Source organism: Stegostoma tigrinum, chromosome 24 (genome assembly GCF_030684315.1).
Source record: "Stegostoma tigrinum isolate sSteTig4 chromosome 24, sSteTig4.hap1, whole genome shotgun sequence".
NCBI lineage: Eukaryota > Metazoa > Chordata > Chondrichthyes > Orectolobiformes > Stegostomatidae > Stegostoma > Stegostoma tigrinum.
Window position 1 is genome coordinate 42,892,810 of NC_081377.1, and position 14,102 is coordinate 42,906,911.

Consider the following 14,102-nt stretch of genomic DNA (forward strand, 5'->3'; position numbering starts at 1 on the left):
TGCGCATGAGGTGGCACAGTTAACAGAGCTATGAACAAAGAGTTGGACTTTGAGAGTGGACCGGATAGCATTACAAAATGTAAGGGCTGAATGGCCTCTTTCCATATCATAACGTCTTTGAGTTTGTACTGTACAGTTAGGAGTGATGATATAACACTCACTGCGCATTGTCTGATCCACTTTCTGTAAGTGATTTAAATCCAAAGCATTTAATCCTGCTTTATACTTGCTAGTTTAGACTCTGCGTGCCACAATGAGAATCCTTTAATCTGATTCGTTGAGAAGCCTCCTTGTTTCATGTCTGGCTCTCTCTACAAAGCTTTTGTGGAATTCTTGAGCCAAACAAGAAACAAGGAAGTTTCTCAACCCACTAGATTAAAGGATCCTCATTGTGGCATGCAGAGTCTAAACCAGGAAGTATAAAGCAGCATCAAAAGCATTAGACTTCAATCATACAAAGAAGGCAGAATAAAGATCAGAAACAACAAATGGGACTAATGGGTAGAGCATTTTTAGTGTATTTTCCCGTCCACACCGGGAAGCACTGAGGAAGTGTGTTATCACTGAACTGCATCAGAAACATGACATAGGGAATTAAAAGGTACCGCAAAAAGTGTAAAATGAAGACTGTTTTTTTCCAAATCGCCAACTGTGGTGCCATTTTAGCCTTTAATGCACCAACCCCAACTTTTAGGATTTTTTTTAGTGGGGAACGAGTGAGCAAATACCCCATCTGCATGTCAGTGTATTATTTTCATTCCCAGACCTAGCATCAAGGACTGTTACAGTGCAGCCAATGGAGATGCAGGTAAGTCAGATTTCTGCCTTTAAACACAAACTTGCAGATGCCTGTAGTTCCAGTTCCGATTTACTGCATAATTGTAACATGCATCGACATTACCTTTAATGCAAAAATTCCTTTATTGTTGTTTTCTTTCCCAGAGAAGGATGAGCAAAAGTGCTCCACAAAAATGGGGTGGCACGGTGGCTCAGCGGTTAGCACTGCAGCCTCACAGCGCCAGGGACCTGGGTTCCATTCCAGCTGCGGACAACTGTCTGTGCGGTGTTTGCACATTCTCCCCATGTCTGCGTGGGTTTGCTCCAGTTTCCTCCCACAGTCCAAAGATATGCAGGCTAGTTGGATTGGCCATGATAAATTGCCCATAGTGTTCAGGGGTGTGTGGGTTATAGGGGGATGAGTCTGAAAGGGATGCTCCAAGGGGCGGTGTTGGGTCGAAGGGCCTGTTTCCACACTGTAGGGAAACTAATCTAACAAAAACTAGACTAACCAATGTAAAGCCAGTCACTCCTTGGGCCTGCAATGGTCTTGGAAGCTGCCTGTGTCACCTCCCATTGTAGAAACACAAAGTTGACAGGTTACCTCTAAGGAACTCATAACCTGCTGGTGTTACATCATTAAGACCCAACAATCAGAACAATGAAGGCTCACGTAAGCCAGACTGCGTAACTCTATTTTGGAAGAAAAACCGCATTGCACAAACAGGATTGCACCACAATGGACTTGAAACATGGAGAAATTAATAAACTCTCCAGGATCCACGACAATTAAATAAACTTCCAGATTCTTGTGACATCAGTGGCTCAGTGACACAGCACCAGGGACCCGGGTTCAATTCCCGCCTTGGGCAACTGTCTGTGTGGAGTTTGCACATTCTCCCCGTGTTTGCGTGGGTTTCCTCTGGGTGCTCCGGTTTCCTCCCACAGTCCAAAGATGTGCAGGTTAGGTGGATTGGCCTTGCTAAATTGCCCGTAGTGTTCAGGGGTGTGTGGGTTATAGGGGGATGGGTCTGGGTGGGATGCTTCAAGGGGCAGTGTGGACTTGTTGGGCCAAAGGGCCTGTTTCCACACTGTAGGGAATCTAATCTAATCTGTATTTCCACTGTAGATGAGGAAGCATTGAATGGCAGAGCCATGTGCCTCATATGCCCTCTGCTGGCAGAGCTAATGAAAAACAACAGACATATAGAAGGCATAAAATCTACTGTTCACACTGCAGTTTTATATCTAATATTGATCACAAATGCTATCAAATATCTACTGGACAGAATGGCTGCGGGAAAGCATTTCCCACTAGTAAACAGAGCAAAACCAGAGGGTGTAGTCACAAAGCATTTTGCAAAAGAAGCATAGAAACCAGCCTCCAATCCACAGACTCCAACTACACCTCTCGTGGCTGTGGAAAGGCTGCCAACAACATCAAAGACCCCTCCTACCATGGTAATACTTCCTCCAACTTCTTCTGTCGGGCAGAAGACACAGAAGCTTGAACACACACACTAACAGGTTCAAGAACAGCTTCTTCCCCGCTAGTATTAAACTGCTGTATGGACCTCTCCAATTCCAAAACTAATGTTGAACTTGCTTTTGTACACCTTCTTTGCTGTTGTGACCTTGTATGCCTCGCTCAGTCTAAACACCCTATGATTTGTACATGCTCCTTGTTTGTTATGATCTGCCTGCACTGCTTGCAAAACTTTTCACTGTACTTAGGTACTGAGAACGATAAATCAGATCACAGAAATAAATATTTAGGGTCTGGAATACATTGCCTGGACATGTGACGGAGGCAGGTTCAGTGGTCACATTCAAGGCGCTCATTCAAGGTTTTTAAATCATAGAGAAAAGACCAGAGTTTGGCACAAAGTTTAAATGCTCAGACAGCTGATGCAGGTGAGATGGGTTGAATGGCCTTCATTAACAATTCTGAGATTCTGTGAATCTCATGATTCTTTGCATGAAGAGATTAGTGTTTTCTGATTGTGTGCATCAAGTAAAACAATAACAAAAGAAATTTCCTGAGAGTGTTCGAGAGATGGAAATACTGAAGACAAATAAAAGACAACAAAGGATGCAAGATCGTCATATGAATGACAGCAAAAATAATGTGGTTACGAGACATTTTAATTTTCACACAGATGAGGAAAACAGCAGGTTACGTAATATAGCAGAGATAGCAGGAACTGCAGATGCTGGAGAATCCGAGAGAACAAAGTGTGGAGCTGGATGAACACAGCAGGCCAAGTAGCATCTTAAGATGGGCCAGACCATATTAATGATGAATAGGTAATTAGTGAACAATTCAATGATTGCAAATACGGACATTATACAGTTAAATGTGAGAGAAAGAAAAGAGGCACATTCAAGGTTTAAAATCTAACCAAACTAAGAAAAGATGAGAACTAAGTTCACAACAGCACACTGGGCTGAACTGTGAATGAATCGACCTACCATATGACATTTTCAAAAACAATTCTGACGATACAAAGATACCACATGCCTCTTAAAGCAGAAAGTCAGAGGTTCCATATCATTAACAAACAATACAGTACTGGGACCAACACTTTAGAGAGGCTCTTCAATTGAAGATGACATCCTTCATGATGAGAACATAAGATCCAGTGTTCAACACTTGAGATGTTTGAGCCACAGCTGTCAAAGCTCGACAGCAAGCAAAAAATGAACTCCTAATCACTAAATTGCTGCTGTGGGCATCCCTATCTACCACCTTCAACATTCACGCCATTTACCACTGACACACAGCATCAGCAGTGTGTACCGTCTACAAGATATACTGCACCAACTCAGCAATATTCCTCTGGCAGCATCTTCCAATGTCTGCAGAACAACAAACACCCACAACCCGAGCTATAAATCTATTCCAAAACCTTAGTGTCTTCCAAGCCTGCAATCTCTATTATCCAGTTCTGAAGAAGGGTCACTGGACCCAAAATGTACACTCTTTTTCTCCACAGATGCTGCCAGACCTGCTGAGTCATTCCACCATCTTCTGTTTAAGCTCCCCTCCAAGCCACTCACCATCTTGACTTGGAAATATATTCAGGAATGCCGTCCCTAAAGCAGTGGGTCTCCCCACACTTCAAAGACTACAGCAGCTCAAGTAGGTGCCTCGCCATCACCAGAATTTTCTCTAATTTGCTCAACAGTTACATGGGCATCAGAAACCCATGCACAGCAGAGGCTTCCTGATTTAGAAATCAATGCTGCGATCAATGGGGCAACACATTGGGGCAACATGCGCAGCTCACTGTTCATCATCACCTTCTCCAGGGCATTTAGGATGGGCAAGAAGTGCAGGCCAGAGACTGCCATAGCCTGTGAACAAATAAAACAAAACCAAATGCACCCTGAGGATGGATAAATCCAAAGGGATGAGTGTTCAGCTGCCAATGGTTGGTCCAATAAAAGCATGAGGTTGTGACACAGCTAATTTCTCACAGAAAAGCTTTTAAAAAAGCTGAAGTTCATGTCTTCAAAATAAATGATTTTTTCACAAAATAACTACTCTCAGAATTATTATTTAAGCCTCAAATCATTAGCATTTAAAGAAATTTACTTTTAGCAGCAAATCACAGCAGTCTCAAAGTGGACATGTGAATCTATCCAAACAGGGCCCGAGTGCATTACAGACAGAATGCTGCATAAATAAATACTACAGTCTTAAATTACCAACACCAAATATTGGAATTTAATTGGAAGGTGAGGCCAAAGCATGGAATTACCCCAGAGATCAAAGCCACAGAAATTAAATGACAGAAGGATAACTTAGAGGGAAGCTAAAGCATAACATGTGAGTGTAACATTTCAGAATGTATAACTAAAGCAGGGATTTGTGTATGACTCATATTCAAATGCTGGGGGTGAGAATTACGGCTGTAGGAGGTGGGGAACAGTACATTAGCTCTAGATGGGTCAGTCTGTAACATGAGCCTGTTTTCTGATGAAATGAACGGTGTTTGTTAATGGTCTAGTAATGCTGATCCTCCAAAAATATCTGGGAATGGCCTAAAATTTGTAACATTGGACAAATGGCAAATCACAAGGACCCAGGAGAAGATGGAAGGATCGAAACTCTAAACAGACAGTTCGCGAGGTGTGAACAGGTTCCATTCAGGAGTTTGCTTATAAGACGATTGGACACACATCAGAAGACAATGTCGGAAAATGTAACACAGCTGCTCTAAATACAGGAAACGTTCCTATGTAGGGTCTTTAAAATTAAAACCATGTATGGGATTATGTTCGTACCTACAAATAACTCAGATTTTTGTAAATCAGGGACTCCCTGTATGTCTATACTGACACATGTAAACATAAATACAGGGTCAAGCATGTGTCACTCAGTCACACCCTGAATTCAGAATCCAAAATCCATGAGTTTAAATCTCTGTTTGGACTTGAAACAAACAGTCCATGTTGACCCTGCACTACTGAAGATGTTTTCCTGGGCTAAAGTGATCAAAGGGTATAGGGAGAAAGCAGGAACAAGGGATTGAAGTGGGACCATCAGCTATGACCATAATGAATGGTAGAGCAGGTTCGAAGGGCCAAATAGTGTACTCCTGGTCCTATTTTCTATGTTTCTTTCAGATGAGACATTAAACCACAGTCCCGTTTGCTCTCTCAGGTAAAAGATCCATGGATTCATTTCAAAGAAGGGGAAGCCTTCGGTGTCTTGGTCAATATCTTCAATTAACACCTTAAGTCAGATTATTCAGTCATTGTCACATTGGTACTTGTGGACACTTGCTGTGCAAGGTCGAGTATTCATACATTACACAGTGATTATGCATCAAAACAGCTCAATTGTCTACAAAGTGCTTTTGAAGTGGTCATGAAAGGTGCTATACAAATGTAAGCCTTTCTTTCTTCTATATCGAGTGTACTTTAGCCCATTTCAGTAATTGAGTTCCTAAGCAGAGGTTTACAGTAGACAGCACAACTGCATTTACTGTGGAATCTAGAATGCTTCATTTGTGGTTGATTTTCTATTAAATGTTACATTAAAATTAATCATAACAAATAAGTGTACCACAAGCCATGTAACACTTCCCTGTGTTTCATTTCTGTGTACATAAAATCTTGAATGAAAACAAATTTGCTGGAAAAGCGTCTGTGGAGACAAATCAGAGTCAATGTTTCGGTTCAAGCAACCCTTCCTCAGAACTGGGGGAGGGTCACTCAACCTGAAAAGATAACTCTGATTTGTCTCCAGAGATGCAGCCAGACCCACTGAGCTTTTCCTTCAATTTCTGTTTTTGTTTCTGATTTACAGTATCCATAGTACTTTCGGATTTTACTTAAAATCTTTGTTGTGCTGGTGAAAATCTTCATCCAGATCTGTTGTGCATTGGTATTAAGTTTACCGACAATTGCTGGAATTGTGGAATCAAAATTTCTCTGATCTCATCCTCAACTCTGAATAGACTTGACAACTGTGCAAACTCAGTCAACTTTAGCTCGAGTATTTAAATCAAATTTGCAGCAGTCAATAAGTGATAGCTGAGGGTTAACGTAATTGAATTTTCTCGCAAACATCTCTTTCTTTGGTTCTGACAATGGGCCATGGGACTCAAATTGTTAACTCTTTGTTTGTCTGTCTCTCCCCAGATGCTGTTAGACCTGTTGAGTTTCTCCAGAAATTTCTGTCTCTGTTTGCTTCACATCTTCAGCATTTACAATTCTTTGTTTGTCCTCAGTAAAAGCTCCATTATATCCAGAAAAGGAACTCAAATATCAAAAAGATTTTTAAAAAAATGAACAAAGCTGGACATACTCAGCAGCTCAATCAGCATCAGGGGGGCAGAGAAACAGCTTCAACATTTCAGGTCAATGACTCTTCACTGGAACAGGGGAAAGTTTGAGATGTAATAGGTTTGCAGTGAGAAGTAAGGCAAGAATAAAAGGAAGACCTACGATAACATGGAAGAGCAGAGACAGAATGAGTTAACTGCTTGTACCAAAAGGAAAGATGATGGGGCAAGTAAAGAAACAAACAAAAGAAAACGAGTTAACATTTCAAGTCTAAAGACTCTTCACTGGAACTGAAACCCAAGGCTACACAATGGTTCAGTGGTTAGCACTGCTGCCACACAGAGCAAGGCATTCCACCCTCAGGTGACTGTCTGTATGCAGTTTGCACATTCTAAACATATCTATGTGAATTTCCCAAGGGTGCTTCTGCTTCCTCCCACAGTACAAAAACATGCAGATTGGGTGGGCCAGCCGTGTGAAATTTCCCATAGCGTCCAGGGATGTGCAGGCAAAATGGATCAGCTATTGGGGCATGGAGGGTAACGGGGAAATACGGCTTGCGGTGGGTCTAGGTGGGATGCACTTCAGAAGTCAGTGTGGACTCAATAGGCTGAATGGCCTGCTTCTACACTGTAGAACGTCTATGATTCAAAGAAGAGTCCTTGAACTCGAAACATTAGCTGTTTCTCTCTCCACAGATGCTGCCTAACTCCTGCAGCATATTCTGCTCTTATTTTATATCTTCCACTTTCTCACAGACTTACCTTTCACTACTTCTTGCTCAAAAATTACCACAGACAGTTTCCCAGGTTGCAAATAGGTTCTATTCTGTAATCTGTTTGTAAGTGCATTGGAAGGCAAGTTGGAACACAATGCAGGATAGTTCAAAGGTGCTGTTGGTAAGTACAGGAAATGTTCATATGTTGGATCTTTCGAACTACACACTGGTACAAGGTCACATTCATGACTCAGATGTTTATAGATTGAGGACCCCCTGTATATCCGTCACTTATTTCTAAATTCTGACAGAAGATCATCAGAGATGTTCACTCCGTTTCTGTGTCCACAGATACTGCCAAATTTGCTCAGTATTTCGTGAATTTTCTGATTGTGTTTCCAATCTCCACCATCCACAGTATTCTACTTCTCGGGTGTGGTTAGAAATTTGAACCCTGAAAGGAGACCTTGGTACACTGCTTTCAGAAGTTCCAATGAAAATCGTGCTACAAGCTTAACAAACCAATTCCAAACGTTATCAAAAAGCAATTGTTCCAAACAGTCACCCAACAAACCTCCCAAATAAGGATTTCTCATTTACAGTTTCGTGGCTCTAATTTTAAATTTACAAAAGCAGCTAAAAGTTTCCAGATGTACATGTTTCCACATGTTCCAGCAATAAGCTCAAAGAAAGACTTCAAAGCCTAAAGGGGAAGGTGGGGGTTTAAAACTTGAATTCAGTTTTAAAAAATGAAAAAATTAAGTGGCTGGTATCACCGGTTTCTGAGTACCTTTGATAATTGGACAGTTTTTGTAATTATCAAATTGTTGTTAGTATTTTCTACTTTGTACAACTTTATGTCATAACTCCTGTGAATGTTGAACGCGGTGAACCCATCTAGTGAAATACAACCAGTCATAGCATTCCCGGAACACAGCTAGATTTATTTTTTTTCTTTCTGTAATAGAATTTCAGGAAGGAGGACTTAACATAACAGAGTCTGCTGTGAAGAGAAATCTGCCAGGATTTTTTTTTAAAGACACTTGGGGGCAAGGAAGTAGTGTTAACATCTCCGCATGCATTTCCACTCAGAACTGAGAAAACGTTGCCTTCCCACAGATTTTTGCATGCATGCTGAGGATGTCTTTTTTTTAAACCCAGTGGAAGCTAGCCCAGCAATAACCCCAAAGAATCCGTTCAAAGCCCACAGTGGGAGTCAAAAACTTGAATTTGGATCAAAATAAGAACTGAAGAAATAAAAAGCTGATGTTAGTAAACGTGAACATGAAGCTATCAGGGAGGAAAACATGATCGCCCTTAACAGCACTGCCCTGTATGTGACTCTAGCTCACTCAGTTGCATTCAATCAACAAGTCCAGAAAGAGAGTTCAACATCAGCTTCTCAGGGTAATATCATGTAGATAAACCATACCAAGGATGTCCACCAAGGTAAACATTCATTCAAACTGTCCCATCTTTGCTCAGAGTCAGAAGGCTGTCTCACTCAAATCAAATCAAATACATAATAGAGGGAACTATTCTGCTACAGAAACACTACTTCTTCTGGGTTACAGCATCAATATCGTTACAGAAAAAGCAAAATACTGTAGATGCCAGAAATTGAAAATAAAGACCGAAATTGCTAGAGAAACTCAACAGATTTGGTAGCATCTGTGCAGAAAAAAAGACATGGTTCATATTTCAAGTCCCATATGACTTCTTCAGACCTTCTCTTTCTCTTATGTTCTGAAGCAGTCATCCCAGACTCAAAATGTTAACTCTGTTTCTCACTCCACAGACGCAGCCACACCTGTTGAGGTCATCCAGTATTCTCCATGTTTCTGATTTTCAGTATCCACAGTATTTTGCTTTTATGTTGAGAAACTTCCCAATTCAGCTCTCCCATCTCAAAAAAAGACTCAAGTTGAGAATCCTGATGTTCTCTTTTCACAACTATGTTCGTGAGCAAGCTGCATTAACTAAGATTCCCGAGACAATTGCCTTCGCTCACTAACACCTATCAGGATTTGCCAGAGCGTCAGATAGACACCCATCTATTCTCAAACCTTATCCTTCCTGAATTCAAATACTAAAATTATTTGCTAAAGGTGCTTTCAATTTTCCAAAAATAAACCTCTGCCGATAAAAATAAATCTATGGATTGCTCTTTATATGGAGTGGGTGTGTTTGTCTGTTTTGAGTTTAGAGAGGTAAACATTTATACTTTCATAGTATAATGTGCATGTTAACCAAATTCACATCTTTCTTTAATTAGGTTTACTTTGAAATTAATCAATAATTTTGTGTTTATTAAAGAAACATGTTTGATTGATTTTTTTTCTAAATCTAATAGAGAAAGGATATGATTGGATATATATTGGGAAATAGATAAAAGAATTGTATTTATTTTGTGATTCTCGGAGTTCTGGAACTAGAGAGAGAGAGAGAAAAAACAGGGTCTGGAGCTGCATGCTTGCAAACTGTATCTCTGTAAATAAAAAAATTACAAAATATGTAATGATCAGGCTCACAATTTATCCTTCACTTGCTGGATTAGGGCAGTCATGATCAAGTTTAAGACAAATAGTAACTTTATTCAAAATATTTTAAAAGCATGAAAAACATTTTAGTTTTAGAAGTAGACACATTCAGAACTCAGCCAGACCAGAGCGTCAACGGGAATACCATTTCTCCCCACTAACACAAACCATGCACACTAACATTACACATTGTTTCCTACACCTGATGTAATCTCTTAGGGTCAATTTTCTCCAGATGAACTAAAGGTTTCAGCTGTTCTGAAAAACTTTTCATGTCATCTGACACTGCATCCTGACCAGGAGGTGCCACCACATTCAGCTCAACGAGGTATGACAATGACAGTGGCTCGACATTATCAATGTTACCGGGAAGCAGAATCCGAAAGATTTTGGACACTACAATCTTCATAATTCCTTTGCGGAAAACATGCCCCTTCACCACAAATTCATGGTCCATTCGGAAGCCCATCTCTATCAGAAACTCCGTTAGGCCATCAGAAGTTGCAATGTCCACACAATTTCGCACCAGCGCCGAACGGTTTTTATCTCCAATTTCTGGCTGCCCAAGGTATCGGAGGTGCCAGGGCATGCCAGGCTTGTCCACAGAACGCCGGGCCCTTAAAATAAACGGACTTCCTTGTTGAGCTTTAAGCAGAAAAACCAGCTCGTGGTCTACAAAGGTTTCTGGCTCCATATTGTCACAAAGCCCACGCAGTCGATGAAGGAGGCTTTCCAGGCTCTGGTCCAACACACTCCCTGTGTCAATCAGAATTGTTTCCAATCATTAAAATGACTTTAACAATATGAGGATACCAAGCAGAAGCGCCAGCTATAATAGTTAGTCACTGTTGACAATGAAATCACTAACATTCCGTTTACATTTCTAATATTCTAACGGACACTTGATAATCTTGAATCGGAATCTTGCTGATAGAGAGGCAAGTTAAATGGGCACAGGAAGAGGTAGGTGCTGTTACAACATCCAGACAAGTGCATGAATAGGAAAGGTTTAGTGGAATAGGGGCTAAAAGCAGGTAAATGAGACTAGTTTAGCTTTGGAAATCTGGTCAGCATGGACAAGTTGGGCCAGAGGGTCTGGTTCTACGCTGTACAACTATATGTTGCCAAAGCTTTAACGTCATTTCCTTTTAATGTCACAATAATTTACACTACAGGATAAAAGGAAAATAAATTGTTTTCTCTCAAATTCCTAATTTCAAAAGATCACAATCTAACCACTGCCCCTTGGCATTCAATGGTGTTATCATCACTGAATCCCCCACTATCAACATCCTGGGGGTTACCATTTACCAGACACTCAACTGGACTCAGACTGGCTACAAGAGCAGGCCAGAAGCTGGGAATACTGCAGCAAGTAACTCACCTCCTGAATCCCCAAAGCCTGTCTACCATCTACAAGGCATAAGTCAGGAGTGTGATGGAATACTCCCCACTTTCCTGAATGAGTACAGTCCCAACAACACTCAAGAAGCTTGACACCATCCAGGACAAAGCAGCCCGCTTGATCATCACATCGCATCCACTCCACTCCCTCCACCACTGACACTCCGTAACAGCAGTGTGTGTTATCTACAAGATGCACTGCAGAAATTCACCGAAGATCCTCAAACAGCACCTTCCAAACCCACGACCTCTTCCATCTAGAAGGACAAGGGCAGCAGATATATGGGAACACCACCACCTCCAAGTCACTACCATCCTGATTTGGAAATATATTGACGTTCCTTCACTGTCACTGGGTCAAAATCCTGGAATTCCCTCCCTAATTGCATTGTGGGTCAACCCACAGCAGGCGGACTGCAGCGGTTCAAGAAGGCAGCTCACCATCACCTTCTCAAGGGCAACTAGGGATGCGTAAGAAATGCTGGCAACCAACAAGGCCCACATCCCACAAATGAATTTTTTTAAAAATTAGGATTTCTTGCAATTGTCCTGATCAACACAATGCAAAAACTTCAGTAATACATCTCTCTTTTCAACAACATTCGAATCCCGTTATTCTGGGGGTTTTTTTAGAGAAAAATAAGGCTTTGTCATAATTTTTACAAATATCAAAGATTAGAACATGAGTAATAATTCAGCAGGACAAGTAACAACATTTCTACCCAGCAAGGTCCCAGGTTTGTATGGAGCTTCGCTGGCATTCAGGGCACTATAAATGGCCTCAAATAACCTGGGTCAAGAGGAGGAAAAGTGCAAATTTCCTCAATGCCAGTGGCTAGGTGGAAGACTCCAACACATCTACAGCTTTCAAGTTAAATGGTGGGAATAAAATTGACAGGATAATAACCAAATATGGAGCACACTTATTGGAACTGTCTAACCTGTTTAACATTTATTCACAATGAGCAGAATGCAACCATTATACTGCTGAGAGAAGTGAATATCTTATATTGTGCTCCTGAGATGCTGCTTGGCCTGCTGTGTTCATCCAGCTCCACACTTTGTTATCTTGGATTCTCCAGCATCTGCAGTTCCCATTATGTCAGAATAATCTGTGGTTCTCCAGCAATGTCAGGTTAAACCACGATCAGTCGTCTCTCTCTCTCTCTCTAATGAGGGCAGCCATATGGTCCTCACAGAATAGAGACTTTACTTTACAGTTAAGGACACAAGGTATAATAGAATATTACCCACAAGGAGCAACCTGGCAGAATGTCTACTCATTCTGACTCACGTACCAATCACTGAAGAACTGTTTTAGTTCTGAAACCCCAGTTACTTATCTGCTGAAATCATTTTACAGTAAAATTAACAGGGCCACATTTCATACCTTGAAGAATATATTCCATCATATTAATGGTTCCACCAATGACAGGTAACACCGTAACAGGAGGGGCCTCCATTTTGACAAGTCTCCAGGAAACCTACCTGTGGGGAGGGGGAAAGATGCTGTGAAGAGACTGGAATGTTTGAAAAGTGGACATCTTGAAAACCAGGGTTTCAGTAACATAGGGGCTGGTTTTCTGGATAGCTGATTTATATACAACGTTATGCCAACATAATGCCACAGGAAATACAAGCAGGATGAGGCCATTCAGCCCCTTGAGCTTGCCCTGCCATTCAATAGGATTGTGGCTGATCCAACATCTCTCATGTCCACTTCCCACACCAGCTGAGGTTACCATGAATCTGAACCTCAACCCTCACCAGGGGGACGTCAACCCTCACCGGGGGGACGTCAACCCTCACCGGGGGGACTTCAACCCTCACCGGGGGGACTTCAACCCTCACCGGGGGGGCCTCAACCCTCACCGGGGGGACCTCAACCTTCACCGGGGGGGAGGGGGGGGACCTCAACCCTCACCAAGGGGGGGCCTCAACCCTCACCAGGGGGACTTCAACCCTCACCGGGGGGGGCCTCAACCCTCACCGGGGGGGCCTCAACCCTCACCCGGGGGACCTCAACCCTCACCAAGGGGGGGCCTCAACCCTCACCAAGGGGGGGCCTCAACCCTCACCAGGGGGGCCTCAACCCTCACCAAGGGGGGGCCTCAACCCTCACCGGGGGGGCCTCAACCCTCACCCGGGGGACCTCAACCCTCACTGGGGGGGGGGACCTCAACCCTCACCAAGGGGGGGCCTCAACCCTCACCCAGGGGGGACCTCAACCCTCACCCAGGGGAACCCCCAGGTTAAACCAACATCAGTCACTTCTCAGAATGAGAGCGCAGCCCCACGGGAGCATGGAAACTGTCCCAATTTAATATGAGTGACAGAGCCCCCTCCCCTGAACACAGTCACATCTCCCCAGGACATCGGGGGCAGTGTTCCAGAGACGGGAGACCGGGATGCTGGAGGAGGAAGGAAACATTGGAGAGGGGGGGTGGGGGGGAATGTGTGACAGGATCGTGCCGGCATTACCCCCCCCCCCCCCGAGAGCGGGGGGGGGGTATTTGTCTCTCGGTCCCAGGAACCTCACCGGAAGTGACCCGCGTGCAGACGCCAATACCGTCCGGGCGGAAACCGGAACCGGAAATGTATAGGGTGCCCCATCATTTGTGTTCCCCAAGATCGCTTCCTCGCCCTCCCCCGCGGCCCCACCCCCCCCATCCCCTCCCTCCTTCCCCACTCCCCTCCTCCCCGTCCCTACCCCGCTCCCTACCTCCACCCCCCTCCCCCACCCCTCCAATACCAAGCCCCCACCTCCCCCTACCTCCTTCCCCTCTCATCCTCCACTCACTCCTCTCACTTCCCACCCCTACCCCCCTCCCCTCCCAACCTCCACCCCTACCCTCCTCCACCCCTAC

The 14,102-nt window shown here is 43.2% G+C and overlaps 1 protein-coding gene across 2 annotated transcripts; it reads right to left on the reverse strand.

The window, feature by feature from the left end:
• Positions 1–9,859: 9,859 nt before the first annotated feature.
• On the reverse strand, positions 9,860–13,865 carry med18 (mediator of RNA polymerase II transcription, subunit 18 homolog (yeast)). Of its 2 annotated transcripts, none has more exons than XM_059654451.1 (3): positions 13,775–13,865; positions 12,626–12,723; positions 9,860–10,587 (listed from the first exon to the last, which is right to left on the reverse strand). In XM_059654451.1, exons 2-3 carry the CDS (start codon positions 12,696–12,698, stop codon positions 10,028–10,030), a joined length of 633 nt encoding a protein of 210 aa, XP_059510434.1. In that variant the 5' UTR covers positions 12,699–12,723; positions 13,775–13,865; the 3' UTR covers positions 9,860–10,027. The 2 variants fall into 2 exon arrangements, with proteins under 2 accessions (XP_059510434.1, XP_059510433.1); XM_059654450.1 differs by lacking the exon at positions 13,775–13,865 and adding an exon at positions 13,256–13,735 and having other exon boundaries at positions 12,626–13,213.
• Positions 13,866–14,102: the final 237 nt, after the last annotated feature.

Coding starts and splice junctions, on each gene's coding strand:
- med18 (XM_059654451.1), bottom strand. CDS start 12,698: ATGGAGGCCCCTCCTGTTACGGTGTTACCTGTCATTGGTGGAACCATT. Junction 10,588..12,625: donor GATGGAATATATTCTTCAAG/GTATGAAATGTG, acceptor TGATTGACACAG/GGAGTGTGTTGGACCAGAGC.